Raw genomic sequence first — 16985 nt, 5'->3', positions numbered from 1 at the left:
CTTCTGCAGTCCCCGATAGAGATGCTTTAGCCTGAAAGGGAATCCTCGCCGCTGGCTTGGTGATAATGCCACGTCTTGATTTAACAGACGATGAGACAGGAACGTCTATATCTGCTCTCTTGTAAAAGACGTGGAGATTGATGTGGTGAGCAGTACGTGGTAACAGCCCACTGAAAGGCTGTCCATCATATCGGCAGTATGAATACAGTAGCAATCTAAAGGCATGAGTAGGACAGAGGATGTGGAAAGCAGTGGCGGTCTGTGCCGTTTAATATCAGTGAGATTTATGACCATGTCTTTATTTGTGTTACAGCATAATGGATGACTCTCATTCATATTCCATTCACCCAGCTCAATGTAACATCGATAGGTTTAGGCTACTACAGGATACTCAAATTTTCCCTATACCCATCATGAGGTTGCTACAACCTAGGCTACGAATTAAAGTTTATAACATAGGTGCACAGGTCAAGAGACAAATTTGAGTAATCAAGGTGACAGACAGTGACACATTCAATACCGCCTTGCACACTCTTGCCTGCATCTAAGCTGATCTAGGTTGTAATCATTTGTACAAAGTCAGGTAGGTTTATCCCCATTTCGTTCCGTTTGCTTTAGTTTAAGAAAAGTTTTTCAACAGAATCTGCGGAATAAATACACCCCCGATCACCCGCCCAAACAGTTCACTTTTGTAGCTGCCACATACAAACAGCATCATCACTTAGCCTTAGCCAGCTAGCTAACATAAATATAATTCCTTTCTGTTTGAACCGAGTGTTTGAGTAGGCTAAATTAGCTAGCTACATTAGCTAGATAAGTGAAAGAAAAAAAAATATACAATCAAATATATATAGCTAATTTGTTCAAAACTGTTCAGCTATTATCTTTCTCTTTGAATCAACCACATTTTATGCACTGCAGTGGTAGCTAGCTGTAGCTTATTCTTTCAGTACTAGATTAATTCTCTGATCCTTTGATTGGGTGGACAACATGTCAGTTCATACTGCAAGAGCTCTGATAGGTTGGAGGACGTCCTCCGGAAGTCGTCATCATTACTATGTAAGTCTATGGAAGGGGGTGAGAACCATGAGCCTCCAAGGTTTTGTATTGAAGTCAATATACCCAGAGGAGGATGGAAAATAGCTTTCCTCTGGCTACACCATGGTGCTACCCTACAGAGGGCATTTGAGGCTACTGTAGACCTTCATTGCAAAACAGTGTGTTTTAATCAGTTATTTGGTGGCGTGAATAGATTTATTATAGTTTTATCTAAAAAGGATAACTTTTTAACTTAACTTTTTTTTAAATCACTTTTTTCACTGGTGGAAAGGAAATCTATATTCCTTTAGAAGAGAACTATAACAGTGTATATATGGTAACCATGTGATGTTGAATGTGATGCACTGGACCAATGGGCTCCCAACACACTGTATATACCTGCAAAATGAATGTTTATTACCATTCCATTTTCAGAGTACAACTTTGTGGCATAATGTTCTGTGTGACAAAAACTATTATGAAGATAACCATGTGATGTACTGTACAGGAGCATTCAGTAATGCCTCATAGTGACCATAAATAAGAGTACTGTTGTTTAGCACTAACATGTCGTTTGTGTGTGTCAACAGGAACGGAATGGGTGGACCCCGAGGACCCCACGGTCATCGCTGAGAACGAGCTTCTGGGAGCTGCTGCCGCCATTGAAGCTGCCGCCAGGAAACTGGAGCTGCTGAGGCCCCGCACCAAACCCAAGGTCAGGAGGCTTTTTCTGCCCGCGTCAGGAGGTCCCCATGCCTCGCCCAGCCAGCTAAGCCTCTCTGCGGGGGACAAAGTCACACACTAACCCTCCACCTATGGATCAGAGACCATGTGTTGGTGCTCCACTCCTTGTGCAAAGGTTTACGCAGTCTTGACCGCAAGGGTAGAGGCCTCCTGGACTAGTTAGCTGTCCGCTGTCCACTTTGAACACCCCTACAGTAATGATACCGTCTACTTAAAATGTCTAGATATCCATTTAGATGTTCATGTTTGAGTCGAGGGCTTGAGTTACATACTGTAGTTGACACCTTCTGTGCTCATCATAGTGGTGTAGAGTAGAACAGGCCTATTAACACCACTCAGGATGTGTATTGTAACCGCGTCCTCAACTTGTCGCGCCATAAAGTAGGTTATGGCGTGTTTAACGTGTTTCCTGACTCCAACATTCTCTGTGTTTTGTTAACAGGAAGCGGACGAGAGCCTGAACTTCGAGGAGCAGATCCTGGAGGCGGCCAAATCGATCGCAGCCGCCACCAGCGCTCTGGTCAAAGCTGCCTCAGCCGCCCAGAGGGAACTGGTGGCCCAAGGGAAGGTAAGCGCTCCAGAGTTATCAGTACGGTATGGGGCCTACCCAGGGGGCAATTCACTGGTTGAAATAATGTAATTATGACGTCTTTTCAACCAGTTTTGCCCAGCTGTGTCTACTGGGTAGTAACGTCTAACTGTAACTCATGCTCTAGTCATTCAACACCGTCTGAGTGGCCCGGGCCTGATTTACACTCTCCCCAGGCCTGATTTACACTCTCCCCGGGCCTGATTTACACTCTCCCCGGGCCTGATTTACACTCTCCCCGGGCCTGATTTACACTCTCCCCAGGCCCGTGTGCCCAGACTGACTCTCTCCCCAGACCAGACTGACTCTCTCCCCAGACCTGTGTGCCCAGACTGACTCTCTCCCCAGGCCTGTGTGCCCAGACTGACTCTCTCCCCAGACCAGACTGACTCTCTCCCCAGACCAGACTGACTCTCTCCCCAGACCAGATTGACTCTTTCCCAGACCTGTGTGCCCTGACTAACTCTCTCCCCAGACCTGTGTGTCCAGACTAACTCTCTCCCCAGACCTGTGTGCCCTGACTAACTCTCTCCCCAGACCTGTGTGTCCAGACTAACTCTCTCCCCAGACCTGTGTGTCCAGACTAACTCTCTCCCCAGACCTGTGTGTCCAGACTAACTCTCTCCCCAGACCTGTGTGTCCAGACTAACTCTCTCCCCAGACCTGTGTGTCCAGACTAACTCTCTCCCCAGACCTGTGTGTCCAGACTAACTTTCCCTCTCTCTTTTGCTGTGCTCTCAGGTTGGCGCCTGCCCAGCCAATGCAGTGGATGATGGACAGTGGTCTCAAGGTCTCATTTCAGCCGTAAGTGTCACTGTCATTCCTTAACCAGTAGATGAGGTATTTGAATATTCCTTAACCAGTAGATGAGGTATTAGAACATTCCTTAACCAGTAGATGAGGTATTAGAACATTCCTTAACCAGTAGATGAGGTATTTGAACATTCCTTAACCAGTAGATGAGGTATTAGAACATTCCTTAACCAGTAGATGAGGTATTAGAACATTCCTTAACCAGTAGATGAGGTATTAGAATATTCCTTAACCAGTAGATGAGGTATTAGAATATTCCTTAACCAGTAGATGAGGTATTAGAACATTCCTTAACCAGTAGATGAGGTATTAGAATATTCCTTAACCAGTAGATGAGGTATTAGAATATTCCTTAACCAGTAGATGAGGTATTAGAACATTCCTTAACCAGTAGATGAGGTATTAGAACATTCCTTAACCAGTAGATTAGGTATTAGAACATTCCTTAACCAGTAGATTAGGTATTAGAACATTCCTTAACCAGTAGATGAGGTATTTGAACATTCCTTAACCAGTAGATGAGGTATTTGAACATTCCTTAACCAGTAGATGAGGTATTAGAACATTCTTTAACCAGTAGATGAGGTATTTGAACATTCCTTAACCAGTAGATGAGGTATTTGAACATTCCTTAACCAGTAGATGAGGTATTTGAACATTCCTTAACCAGTAGATGAGGTATTCGAACATTCCTTAACCAGTAGATGAGGTATTTGAATATTCCTTAACAAGTAGATGAGGTATTAGAATATTCCTTAACCAGTAGATGATCAAAATCTACCTAAAGTAGCACCATTACTAAGGAATATAACTTATTAAATTTATGGTGGCATCATTTCTTGTCTACACATGTGAATTAATAATAGAGGCAGTCATTTATCTCACCGATTTGATGACAAACGGAATACATTCACAACCCTCTTCTCCAACTCTCTGTTCCACTAGGCCCGAATGGTTGCTGCAGCGACCAGCAACCTGTGCGAGGCAGCCAACTCGGCGGTGCAGGGCCACGCCAGCGAGGAGAAGCTGGTCAGCTCAGCCAAGCAGGTGTCTGCCTCCACTGCCCAGCTCCTGGTGGCCTGCAAGGTCAAGGCTGACCAGGACTCCCAGACCATGAAGAGGCTACAGGTCAGAGTGCTATGTACTTATAGAGCGTCTCCTATTGTGTCCTCCACCCCCCCGGCAGCTGCTCTGTCTGCTCAGTCTATACATACAAACCAATGTGACAGGGGGAGTCAGTTGAGGATAAACAGTCAGTCAAAAGGTTTTTCAATGGTGACACAGTGGTAAACTTGCTATGACTCTGTCATAAAGACTGAGTATCCCATAATGCGGTGACGTGTGTCTTTGTTGGTTTTAGCACAGCCTTATCCCTCGCAGTGAAGCAATTCCTGATTTGGTCACAGTGATTTCCGTTTTGTATGCTATTAGTCTTTAATGGCTACAGACCCTGTCAATACCCACTGTAAATTTTTGGGCCTAAACTACATACCTGTCATTTGATTTTAATTGTGGCTTTTGTCTCTACTGCCTCTTCAACAATAATGTTTAGACCAGCTTAGACCAGTCCTTCTGGGGTTCTGCAGTTTTTATTTCTTAGGAAAAAAACTTTTTTTTTTGGTCAAAGACCACAGTTGGGGCTCATTTAGAGGAGGCCGGAGCTGAGAAATGGTTTCCGAGGGAGGGAGTGAGATGTGTCACGGTCTAAATCAATGGCTCTATCTATTAACATCCCATTGCTACAGTATTTCTAGAAGTGTCTGTTGTTCCATAAAGAAAAGGACAGGTGAGGAGACCCACCCTCGTCTATTGTCTCCAAAGGCCCCAATCTTCAAAGTACTGCGAGGAGCCAACTCATTCAGACCTCAGTAGAAACGTATCTATCATTATTCTCTGGTGACACAGCAGAAGAGACATTTAACTTCCTGTTTAGCAAACTATCTTTCAGAGGTGTGTCGTCATGGAAACTCATCATTTCCACAATCCATATATGGAGGGTATTCTGTTTCAGAACTGTGTGTGAAAATCAGAAGTCCAGCCTATCAAAGCTGTCCCAGCATTACTGACGTGGGCCATCCACAGTCAGTCCACTCTCTGGAAATAGTCGATCCTGTGTAGTTACAGGATCTCCCCCCAGCTCTATGCACACCAACCAGCCAACCGGCTCATATTCTCTCATCCCAATCAGCAGCGGCTTATCTCCTGCTGTTCCGGGCTTGCAGCTGCTGCTGGGTCATTCCCATATAGTTGTGTATACAGTGTCTCTCGAAACAACATACATTGCCTTTGAAAATGTCGTAGCCCAAGCTGCGGGCTTTGATTACTGCCACACTGGAGAAGTTGAAGACTCCACGTTTGTTTCCAATCCCCTTTGGAAGGCCATGTAGTTAGTCAACGTTGCCTGGTTATTAAGCCCGTTAAGATTAAGAGTCGATTGTAGTGCTGTGTGTAAGGCTTGTGTGGTAGGTACGTGGCCGCGGGGTGTATGGGTATTCTGACTGTCCCTGACATGAAGCGAAGGCAGCAGGGGGTATCAGACCAGAGGGGGTTAAATAGAGTCATTATACAATGGTTGGTTTGGAATTCCCATTGTTAGTCTATCCGGCCTATGATATACTAGACAACATACACATGGCCACATTCATAAAAAGTGCCATAGGTTATATCATTACTTAGCAACGCACTGCTACTACTACTACTACTACTACTACTACAGATCCACTGTCTCGTCTGCCCAGCCATGCAACTTATACATCTGATTTCCACTGTAAAAAGCCTCGACAATTGATAAACAAGAAAAAAGAAAAAAAATTCAGCTAGTTTGAAGTGAATTGTCTTAGCTGTGTAGTTGGCTAGCTAGCAAGGGGGGTATAGCCTCCATAGCAACCATTTTTGTTTGCCATAGCAACCTGCAAAGTTCTAGAACAATCAACCAGTGCTTGGGTAGTTTTGCTTTACACGGCAGAATAAAACTGAATAAAACTAACAACCAGTGAACGCCTAAAATTGCACTTGACAACCAGTGTTGATGAATGTAGCATCATGTTTTGTTGGAAAATGTATGGTTTGGAAATAATCTGGCTTTTTAATGCTGGTAACCCTTGGTATAAAATCAATAATGTTATGACATGTTTTGTCATGGCTGTGATGTGGTGATAGCCATGAGGCAAATTGCTAAATGAAGCCATATACTGCACATCCCTGACATACTCGACAAATGAGAGAACGGACCACTGACAGCAGTGTTGACTGCTGTCGTATCAAAGCGGTATGGAAATACACCTCAGGAAAGGATAGCAATCTATTTTTATAATTGTGTAAATCAAATGTATGAAACAAAACCACTTGGTTTGTACGAGATATGTTGCCTTGGGCATAAAAAATAAAACCATGAACCTTTTCCCACTACTGAGCCAAACCAAACTGTACTGCCCCAGCCTGGTGACGATTCCTCCATAGTTGCTGGAATGGTGCTGAAAATGACTGTGAAAGAAAAATATCCATGCCAGCACAAGATGGTTCAGATTTGCACAATAGTGTGAAAAGAGTTTTTAATTTTGACAGTTGGTTTTATCCAATTCAACCTCCCACACCTGTACGCTATTTTGGTCAGTACCAGGAAAACAAACCTGGCGTCTTTTACTGACTAGCAGCTGTTGGGGATCCGACGGGGTTGTCTAGCATTGTGTTTTACGTCAGGGCTAAGCTAACAGTGACATTCCGACCATAGAGATAGTGTAAGGGGAGGGAGAATTGGACAGGAAAGCAGCTCTGGCCTTGCCAGCACGGTACCTATTTTCTCTCAGCGAAGCCTCAAAAGGAGAAGGGAAAAAAACCCACGTCTCCTTGTTTGTAATGGGCTGCCAAGTGAGTCTTGGTAACAAGTATGTTTTGCTTCAAGTGAACTACGGCGAACAGCTCCTTATTGCCTTTTAAAGCAATCCCCAAGCGTGAAGAGAGAGCAGGGTGTTTTGGTCCTCTCCAGTAGCTCTGGCGGAGGCAGACATTCCCTTTCCAGGGGCACTGTTTATGAACAGTAGGAGTGGAGAAGTCATGGTCTTAACCGAAAGCTATGTGTCAGTCAGTCGTCAGTGTTCCACACCCCTTTTGGGAGCCCAATTCACTTTTAAAATCCTGTCTGGAATTTCGTTTTTTTACTTACAGGGCTACATTATTGAAATGTGATTACACTCGTCTTTAAAAGGCCTGCACACAGTGTGCTGAATATGACAGAAAAGTGTGTGTCTGTAAGCATCTTAAAGTGTGAATGCTTTGGGTTTTGGCTTAGAGTTTGTGTCACCTTGACCCCACTGTCCATTCTGAACTTCCACAGGCTGCCGGAAATGCTGTTAAGAGGGCCTCCGATAGCCTGGTGAAGGCGGCACAGAAAGCAGCCTTTGACGCCCAAGACGAGCAGGCCGTGGTTGTTAAGAGCAAGATGGTGGGCGGCATTGCTCAGGTAAGCAGAGGGCCACGAGAGCCTGCTGGAATTTTCACACAAACTTCCCATCGATGTAAGGATTATTTCAGTGCAATAGAGGAAGACAGTGTCATTCTATGACACCCAAATTCACATTCAGAATTCCTTTCTTAAAGATCACATATGAGGCATGTTTTGTATATCTGTTGATGTGTATACCTGTTTCCATGTGCCTATCTGTTAATCTATGTATGAAAGGAGGTGTGTTCTGGGTGTTAACCAGTTGTGTTCTGTCTGTTAGATCAGGGTGTTAACCAGTTGTGTTCTGTCTGTTAGATCAGGGTGTTAACCAGTTATGTTCTGTCTGTTAGATCAGGGTGTTAACCAGTTATGTTCTGTCTGTTAGATCAGGGTGTTAACCAGTTGTGTTCTGTCTGTTAGATCAGGGTGTTAACCAGTTATGTTCTGTCTGTTAGATCAGGGTGTTAACCAGTTGTGTTCTGTCTGTTAGATCAGGGTGTTAACCAGTTATGTTCTGTCTGTTAGATCAGGGTGTTAACCAGTTATGTTCTGTCTGTTAGATCAGGGTGTTAACCAGTTGTGTTCTGTCTGTTAGATCAGGGTGTTAACCAGTTGTGTTCTGTCTGTTAGATCAGGGTGTTAACCAGTTGTGTTCTGTCTGTTAGATCAGGGTGTTAACCAGTTATGTTCTGTCTGTTAGATCAGGGTGTTAACCAGTTGTGTTCTGTCTGTTAGATCATTGCTGCCCAGGAGGAGATGCTGAGGAAGGAGAGGGAGTTGGACGAGGCCAGAAAGAAGCTGGCCACCATCCGACAGCAGCAGTACAAGTTCCTGCCCTCCGAGCTCAGGGAGGACGGGCAGGAGCAGTGATGAAACGTGCACACACACACACACATAAATATATACAGCGAAGACAAATCCGATGTTCAGGGCCTACACGCCCAGGCTATATTAGAGAAAAGAGGAAAACGAAGAGGTATTATGCTTGAAGAGGAGCAATATTAGGGTGTGATAATTAAAAAGAAAGGAAAGGGGTAAAAAGTGAAAGCATTAGGGTGTTTATTTTAAGTGAATTTTTTTCTTCGATTATTTGTCACGTTCAAGAGCGTTACAGTGCCACTGGTTTTGTTTTTGGATAATGCTAAAAAAAATATATATATGTATCCAAGTCTTTGAGGTAGTCCTTGATAGTTTGTGATTTAATTGAGCGTTTAGGTCCTAGATTGCATGTGTTCACTGCCGCTTCACCGTTTTTATTAAATTCACACCCTCCTGCCAATAACCGATATTTGCCTTTAACGCTAGCATGCTATTATTTTAGTGAGCACAATAACTATCTGTTTGGCGGTGTCTGTTTTTTTTGTTTTTTGGATTAGAAAAATGCAGTCACCAAAAGGTGGTCTTACAGCGCGGGTAAGTGTTGAGATCTTACTTGACTGACCAATGATTTTAACTGGCCAGGGTGAACGGTAAGAGACGGTCGCCGTACAACACAGAGCTCAGCTAGGTGTTTACCATAAACAACTGTGGCTTTGGTCAGATCCCAAAGAAGACATTGTTTAACAAGAATGTGTGTTGTCAGGTAGGCTCCTCCTTTTTATTTGAACCAATGACATTTAACTGTATTTTGTTGCAATTTGGACCAGAAGTGCAATGATTTACTTTGCGATTAAACAATTCATAGAGAGAAAACATATCTTTTTTTTTTTTTTTAAGATAAATAATGCTATGAAATGTGTTACAAATGGTATCTTCTATTACATTTATATGTTAATAAAGTATATGTGAGTATTTGTTTGTGTCATCATATGAACTTTTGGACCTGATATTATCTGTGTTTGAAGCTCATAAAGCCATACTTTGCTTTCTTCAGGACATTGTTTAGAATCATGAATGACTGTTCCTTCGGGTGCTATTGAGTGGTTAAAATCTTTATCAAATGTAGACTGTGTAATATGCATCTAATAGCCAACTGTAACCAGTAGATCTTTAGACACAAATTTAGATATGTATTTTGGGGTAATTTCTCTTGTCACACAGTACAATCCTATGATGGCCATTGTATGCAAAGGATAATGTGTCCAATGTTGTTGTTATTAACCGTCAGGTACCCTGAATTGCCAGCCTATTTCACATTGTCAGAGGCCTCATTGTAACCTAACCTTCTTTCAACATATCAATGAATCAAAAAGTGCCTGCTATATGTATTTTACAACTAATTGTATTTAACTGTTAATGTTTTCCCATCTTCAAGTGCACTTATCCATTTGTTTAACTTAACACATCATATAAATCCACTCTTTTACAAACATTTGTTCTCTCTTTTCTCTTAATCGAAATAGTTGGATAGAAAACAACTGTTAAGTTGCCTATGTGTTGATTACAAACATAGGGAAAGCCTAACTTGAGTGTTTTTTTCTTTTCATTTTCTAATTGTTTTGTTGACCTTTCTGATTTTGATACTATATACATGTATTAACAGTGCTATAGTATTGTAAAAGAGATTTATGGTCAATAAAGCTGGTTTTCTCTGAGAAGTTATTTTATTTCTCTTTATGAAACATTAAAATGTTGAAGAAGTCACTTCTTTATCAATGCTTCATATCATAATATGACCTGCTATGCTGATATTCAGACAGGTTAACATGAGTAAAATAGACTCGCCATTGTGAACGAATTCTAGTCGCATCAAGTCTACAGTAGCCTAGTCAGTCACAAATACATTTCCCCTTGGCTCCATACTGTACCTTGTCGTTTGTGACCGGTCATTCTTCACCAAAGACCAACTTCGTCCCCAGGTGGCTGCTGCTAACCGGCACCAACTACCCTCAGTCTTGGCAACATAACTTTTTACTGTTGTTACAACTTGTTTCTGTTATTTTCCCCTCTTTGAAATACCATAAGAAACAGCCCATGCCCTGACAGACTTTTATCAATGAACAAGCCTAGTTCAGGCGAACAAACTAAGACGACACTGGCTGTAATGTCGTCAAGTGTGCAAATTGTATTAAATGTGGACATAAATGAACCCATGAAGAGGAAGAGCGCATGAAGGCTATAACTTTTACATGAGCTGGTTAAAACCATGCCTAATTGCGTCCCCCAGTGCGCTCGGGAGTGAACGGCAAATACAGGGGAAATTAAATACACACAAGTAGACCTATTAAAGATGGCCAACCTTTTCATTACATGATGTGGGCACCTATATCCCTATGTCTACAGATATATTTAGGTCCAATATCATACCACAGACATTCGAACGTTATATGAAATCGGAGCCTTCCAAAAATGGACAAAATCTGTGCGCCTAATTCCTACCCAACGCGTTGAACGAATCACAGGCGCGCGACGTCACTCTAGCTCGGGCGTGATTTATCTGAACTTTCCAAAAAAAGTATTGGGCTCTGGACAGAATTACATCCTCCCATCCTCCCTTACCTAATCCAGACTAGCTTTGTCTCATCACTCGGCTCGAGGTGCTGCTTCTGTGAACTTCAGTCCTCTGTCCTCTGTGTGGCTCGTGCGCGTCCGTCGAGAGCACCAACTCTGAACCCCTTTCGCCTGTTATTAGGAGAGAAAAAACAACAGTAACCATGGAAGCCATCAAGAAGAAAATGCAAATGTTGAAACTGGATAAGGAGAATGCTATTGATCGGGCAGAGCAAGCAGAAGGAGACAAAAAGGGGGCAGAGGACAAATGCAAACAGGTATGGGAATATAACTAACTGAACAAGAGGGCATTCCCTGCCTTTTCATTGCTTGAAGGGAGAGGGGCAACTGTATCTAATGCCAATAGAAATTGATTTTACACTGATTTATTCAATTTAATGATTATACTGCTCCCCTCTGTCAACCATGAAGTGGTTTGGTCGTTGACAGACAGTATGTCATCCACATATGGTAATCCATGTACAATCTATTCTACAATATACAATAAACACACTGTAAAAACTCAGTCAGTAATTTTATTACTCGGGTGAGCACATCAAATATTTACTATATTTCAAGTATGTAGTTTCTACCCTGAAACACATGGTAAGACAGATGTCCAACGTCTATGTGGAAGATAGGTAAGTGTTTGTTCTAAATATCCTCTTGTGAAGTTATCCATGAAGCTACTTCAGACTTTTGCAACTACAAATAATAAATGTCCTTATAGTCTCTTCAATGGTGTTTCATGGGTACAGCAGGCCGATCGGAGTGAAGTTGATTAGATAGATGGACAGATCCCACCAGACGGCCCAGCCAGTTTGAGGTTATTACGGGCAGTGTTAAATTCCCAGAGTCAAAGCACATTGATGAAGGGGGCATAAGCTGACTTAAGGAGTACAGTGTGAATGAGTGTTTCATTTTGAAGTATAAACTGGGTGGTTCGAGCCCTGAATGCTGATTAGCTGACAGCCGTGGTATATTTAAGCAATAAGGCCTGAGGGGGTGTGGTATATGGCCAATATTCCACGGCTAAGGGCTGTTCACATGCACGACGCAAGGCGGAGTGCTAGGACACAGCCCTTAGCCGTGGTATATTGGCTATATATCACAAACCCCAGAGGTGCCTTATTGCTATTTTAAACTGGTTACCAACGTAATTAGAGCAGTAAAAATAAATGTTTTGTCATACCTGTGGTTTACGGTCTGATATACCACGGCTGTCAGCCAATCAGACCGTATACCACGGGGAGGACAAAACATGTATTTTTACTGCTCTAATCACGTTCGTAACCAGTTTATAATAGCAATAAGGCAACTCGGAGGTCAGTGGTATATGGAAAAGGCACTACGTGTTGCATCGTGCTTAAGAATAGCCCTTAGCCGTGGTATATTGGCCATATACCACACCCCCTCAGGCCTTATTGCTTAAGTATCAAACCCAAATTGTCAGTATTGACCCAATCAGGGAACTTGAGAATACCAGTCTTCCCAATGATCATATGTCCAGTGTCATCTCTCATTTGTTATAATTTAACCATTGAAGATGGTCAGATTCTGTATTATACAAGTGTTAGCTAGCCTTCAAGAAATAGACACAATTTAAGGTGTTTGAGTTTTAACCCTATCACGTCCTGCAATCAACTTCTGCCACTTTTCTGTTGGAAAATCAAGACCAGGATGGAATGACTAAAGACACTCTCCAGTCATCATTTTGGATCCAACCCCATCTCAGAATCAGTTACATCTTGGTCCGAGCTTTTTCATGTTCTCCCTCTCAGCTGTTACCCATGGTCTGTCTATGATGAACACTTCTCATAATGTTGACATTATGGCTCCATAGCAGCTTAGCCCTTCTCCCAGTTTCATTCTATTTTCTGCCTTTGGACATAGGCTACTCCCTACCATCCCCCATGGGAACAAGAAAACCATCTTTCTGCTTTGTCTTGAGCATTTGGAAGTAAATTATCGAACGCATGTGCACCTTCAGAGCCGTGGCATTTAAAAAAAATAATCCCTACCTACACAACTTGTCAGATTTGGCAACAACTGATTGTGTAGCTATACCTGGACCTGGACAAGAGAAGATACACCATCTCATTCTACTGTACCTCATTTTTACTGTTATGAAGCTACTTCCTACCTCAGCTGCCTCAAGAACCCAGATTTATGATGGAGATTTGGAATGGATCCTCCTCCTGAATAGAAAATAGCTTGAGCTTATATGGACATGTACAGTACTGAACCAAATTGCTTCTGGTCACTTTAGACTTGACTAATATTACCCATTATGTTATGTGAGTCCTCTCTTTCCGTTTAGTTCCCAAGTAACGAAAGCCACCAGTGGCTTGGAATGGAATGGAAATGGAACCCCCCCACCCCTTGTCCTTGAACATTTGTCTACCCCCCAGTGTGTATTTGTGATACCATGGAGAACATTTGCTTCCGTGGCGGCGAATAACTAATGGTCTAATCGCTACAGCTTTTGTTGGCGTCTAAATTTTCCATTCTACTCATCTGTCATGTTTAATTGACGTAGTCAGCTAGAACCAAATGGAGCCTTTCTATAAATAGGAGTAGTCTTCCCTCACAAGTATTTGTTCGCAGAAGACCACACCTTGGGCTATTCTGATTCCAGCACCGACATTTCTCTTTGGATCAGCCTTGACGGTGGCATGTCTATTGGAATTGTATGTTCAACAAAGAAAAAGGGGATCAAGGCTGGAACCAAAATAACATGAAAGAGCAGCAGGCCTGGGATCAGAATGGCCCTCTCACATAGCTGGAGCCCAAAAGACCGCTGGAATCTGTCAGATGTAATAAAAGAATGACATTCATCACAAGGACATAGTGTTCACGGTTCACACACTGCCGCTGTCATTCACATTCACAATGGGCTTTTTCTAGGTTAGAGGGGATCTTTTCTATCGACGATCCTAACCACCTGAAGCTTCTTTGGTTGTAGCCTAGACATTTTTAACACTCGTCAGGAAGATTTTTTTTAAATTACATTGGGAAAGATAGCAAGAACTTAGATATGATGAGGTGAACAGGGGACCTCCCAAAACAAGCAACCCTCCTACAGGTACACTCAACTCTCAAAAGCTTCAGTCTATGACCAGGGCACCATTTTTCTCTTTTTACTTTACTTGACCTTTACCATAAACAGTAGTAGCAGAGAGTCGCTATCGTCACAAGAATACAATTAATAGGTGTCTGCTTTTACGAGGCCGCGGAGGGAGCTATGTCCGGCTGCCAGGCTTTTGGATAATGCACAGGGGTTTATTTGATGCCCGTTGAAAGGGGAGACTGAGCGAACATCACCAGCTGCAGCCCCAGTCACTCTGAGACTATGTTTAGTCACAAATGCCACCCTATTCCCTACATAGTGCACTACTTTTGATGGGCACTGGTGAAAGGTAGTGCACTATGTAGGGAATATGGTGGCATTTGGAAAACAACCTATGACTCTGGAGGGACACTATGACAGCTTTCCCTTTATAAGTCTGTCCTCATGCCTGGCCCAACCTGTCCTGGTCAGCCTCAGGCAGTGCTCTGTTATACCCAGACACATCCTTTATAAGTCTGTCCTCATGCCTGGCCCAACCTGTCCTGGTCAGCCTCAGGCAGTGCTCTGTTATACCCAGACACATCGACTGGAGAATAGATTATAACCTTCAACAGGACAGTTCTTGTACCGCTAACTCAATCTATATGCAGTATGGGTCCCACTTCAAACTAAAAAGGAATTAGCTTTTAAGGCATACTGCCTTCATAAACCCTTCATAAACCCTTTATAAACATTCATAAACCCTTCAAAACCCTATGTAAATCCTTCATAAACCCTTCATAAAACCTACATAAACCCTTCATAAACCCTTTATAAACCCTACATAAGCCCTTCATAAACCCTACATAAGCCCTTCATAAGTAAACGATATGCTTAAGGCGGCATCAAGGACCGTGCCATATTAAGCGTCATATATATAAGGAGCTGTTATATCACTCTTTATGCAGTAGGACTTTGCTTATGAATGATTTGTGAAGCATCTATGTAGTGCTTATGGAGACTTCTGTGAATGCTCTTTAGAGTAGTTTTGATATGAATCGGTTATGTATCTTATTGAATCGGTTATGTATCTTATTGAATCGGTTATGTATCTTATTGAATATGACTCTAACAAACAAACAAAATAGATTGGTCCCCTGACATTATTGTGTGTGTTTTTGTGTGTGTTTTTGTGTGTGTTGTGTGTGTGTGTGTGTGTGGTGTGTGTGTGTGTGTGTGTGTGTGTGTGTGTGTGTGTGTGTGTGTGCGTGCGTGCGTGCGTCTCCTAGCTGGAAGAAGAGTTGCTGGCCCTGCAGAAGAAGCTGAAGGGAGTAGAGGATGAGTTGGATAAATACTCCGAGTCGCTGAAGGACGCCCAGGAGAAGCTGGAGCAGGCTGAGAAGAAGGCCACAGACGTGAGTGACACAGGGCAACACTAGGGGGTCACTACGACCACGGTGACGTCAAATCACGGCACACACACACGCGCACACAGACACACACCATTGAGGCATGTACATACACACACCCCAGTTACAGATATGGGTGACATGGTAGTGCTTTTAGGCAATGTATCACTGCAGTACACAGACGAGCAACTGACTCCAGAGACTACTGCATAATTCCCTCCTCTTTGTTGATTTTCACTGGTCATTTAGATAATAATATGTCAGAATATGTTATGGCTAAAGCATTTCCCCTACTGTCATAAATTCACCTATAAAATGAAACACTTCATTGGGATTTAGGATTGTATTTCATCAAGGATGCCAAGATCCTCCAGCCATATAGTTTTCACAATTTCACCATTGCTGCCTGTCATTAAAGCACACTTGTAATGTTATACTATGTAAAAGTATACACAGCTAAATGTGTCGTCAGGTCATAAATCAGTAGGCTGTCAGGCCCCAGGTCCCGTTGTCTCCCCCTGGTGGGATAAACCTGCACTGCACAGTGTGGGCAGTATGCTTCTGTCAAACCTCCCAGGTTTTGTCCCAATTATCTCACCTTCCTCCCAATGTGAGCGCTTGATCACTTGCCCTTGCTGATTTGAATGGAAATGACTAATATGAGAAATATGATGTAAACTCCTACCAGCCCACATGCCTCCACCAAAGGAAATATTATTGGGACGCACCTCAAGTTCCATCCTCTCCGGCCATGCCCATCAACATCTGAAAAACATACTCTTCAAAGAGAATCTTAAATAATCCCACAGCGCCCCCCTCCCTCCTCATGAGAATATTTGGCTGTGTTTACACACGCAGTCAATTCAGATCATTTGACAATTATTTGGCATATATGATACCTATCTGATCTTTTCCCTAATATGTAAATAGCAACAAACAAAAAAACACATGGAATCTGATCTTTTGACTTCCAATTTACACCACCTCCATATGTTGATGTCAATCCTGATATACAATTCAGTCTGGATGCTCAGATCTGATTTATTTTGCTCTGAAATGTTTTCTTTTTGCACATGCCATGCCGTTACCACGTCAACTACACAACATTTAAAGGAACAGTGACAGGAAATGAGCATTGCATCTGTGTACTACTTCAAATGCTACATCAATGTGAATCCACAAATCTGATATGGGCCAGTTGGAACCCCACTGATCAAGCAACCTTGCTTGTTGACAGCTGCGACGGAGAAGGTGCCGAACCTCGACCTGTATCACATTTTGCAAACACAGCATAAAGCTTGTCAGCACCTTGGAGTGAAGGCAGGGAATGATTTGGTTTGAGTTTCTTTGATTGCCGTGTTCTCTGGTCCGCACTTTGTCTGACTCCGGTCAAATACAGGTCTAATGTGTCAACATGGTGTCAGAAGGGTTCACAGAAACCGTATAATACGGGCAGGGACTTGGTTCCACCAT

At 42.8% G+C, this 16985-nt stretch overlaps 2 protein-coding genes across 6 annotated transcripts in view; both read left to right on the top strand.

The window, feature by feature from the left end:
- LOC120026163 (talin-1-like) overlaps nt 1-10166 on the top strand; it is a 156274-nt gene extending 146108 nt beyond the window's left edge. The window contains exons 38-43 of the mRNA XM_038970989.1: nt 1629-1753; nt 2225-2350; nt 3113-3175; nt 4130-4312; nt 7518-7643; nt 8361-10166. Of these exons, the coding sequence (XP_038826917.1) occupies nt 1629-1753; nt 2225-2350; nt 3113-3175; nt 4130-4312; nt 7518-7643; nt 8361-8495 (758 nt within the window). The 3' untranslated portion in view covers nt 8496-10166. The remainder of the gene's footprint in view (nt 1-1628; nt 1754-2224; nt 2351-3112; nt 3176-4129; nt 4313-7517; nt 7644-8360) is intronic.
- Nucleotides 10167-11073: 907 nt separating this feature from the next.
- Nucleotides 11074-16985, top strand: part of tpm2 (tropomyosin 2 (beta)) — a 37602-nt gene continuing 31690 nt past the window's right edge. For 2 of the 5 annotated variants that reach the window (XM_038970674.1, XM_038970673.1), the window contains exons 1-2: nt 11080-11332; nt 15393-15518. In XM_038970674.1, coding sequence (XP_038826602.1) covers nt 11219-11332; nt 15393-15518 — 240 coding nt within the window. In that variant the 5' untranslated portion in view covers nt 11080-11218. Of the gene's footprint in view, nt 11333-15392; nt 15519-16985 lie in introns of all 5 variants that reach the window. The other 3 variants (XM_038970680.1, XM_038970675.1, XM_038970672.1) reach the window with 3 other exon arrangements.

The sequence above is a fragment of the Salvelinus namaycush genome, chromosome 31 (assembly GCF_016432855.1).
Source record: "Salvelinus namaycush isolate Seneca chromosome 31, SaNama_1.0, whole genome shotgun sequence".
NCBI classification, from domain to species: domain Eukaryota; kingdom Metazoa; phylum Chordata; class Actinopteri; order Salmoniformes; family Salmonidae; genus Salvelinus; species Salvelinus namaycush.
This window is presented reverse-complemented; position numbering and strand designations above follow the sequence as displayed.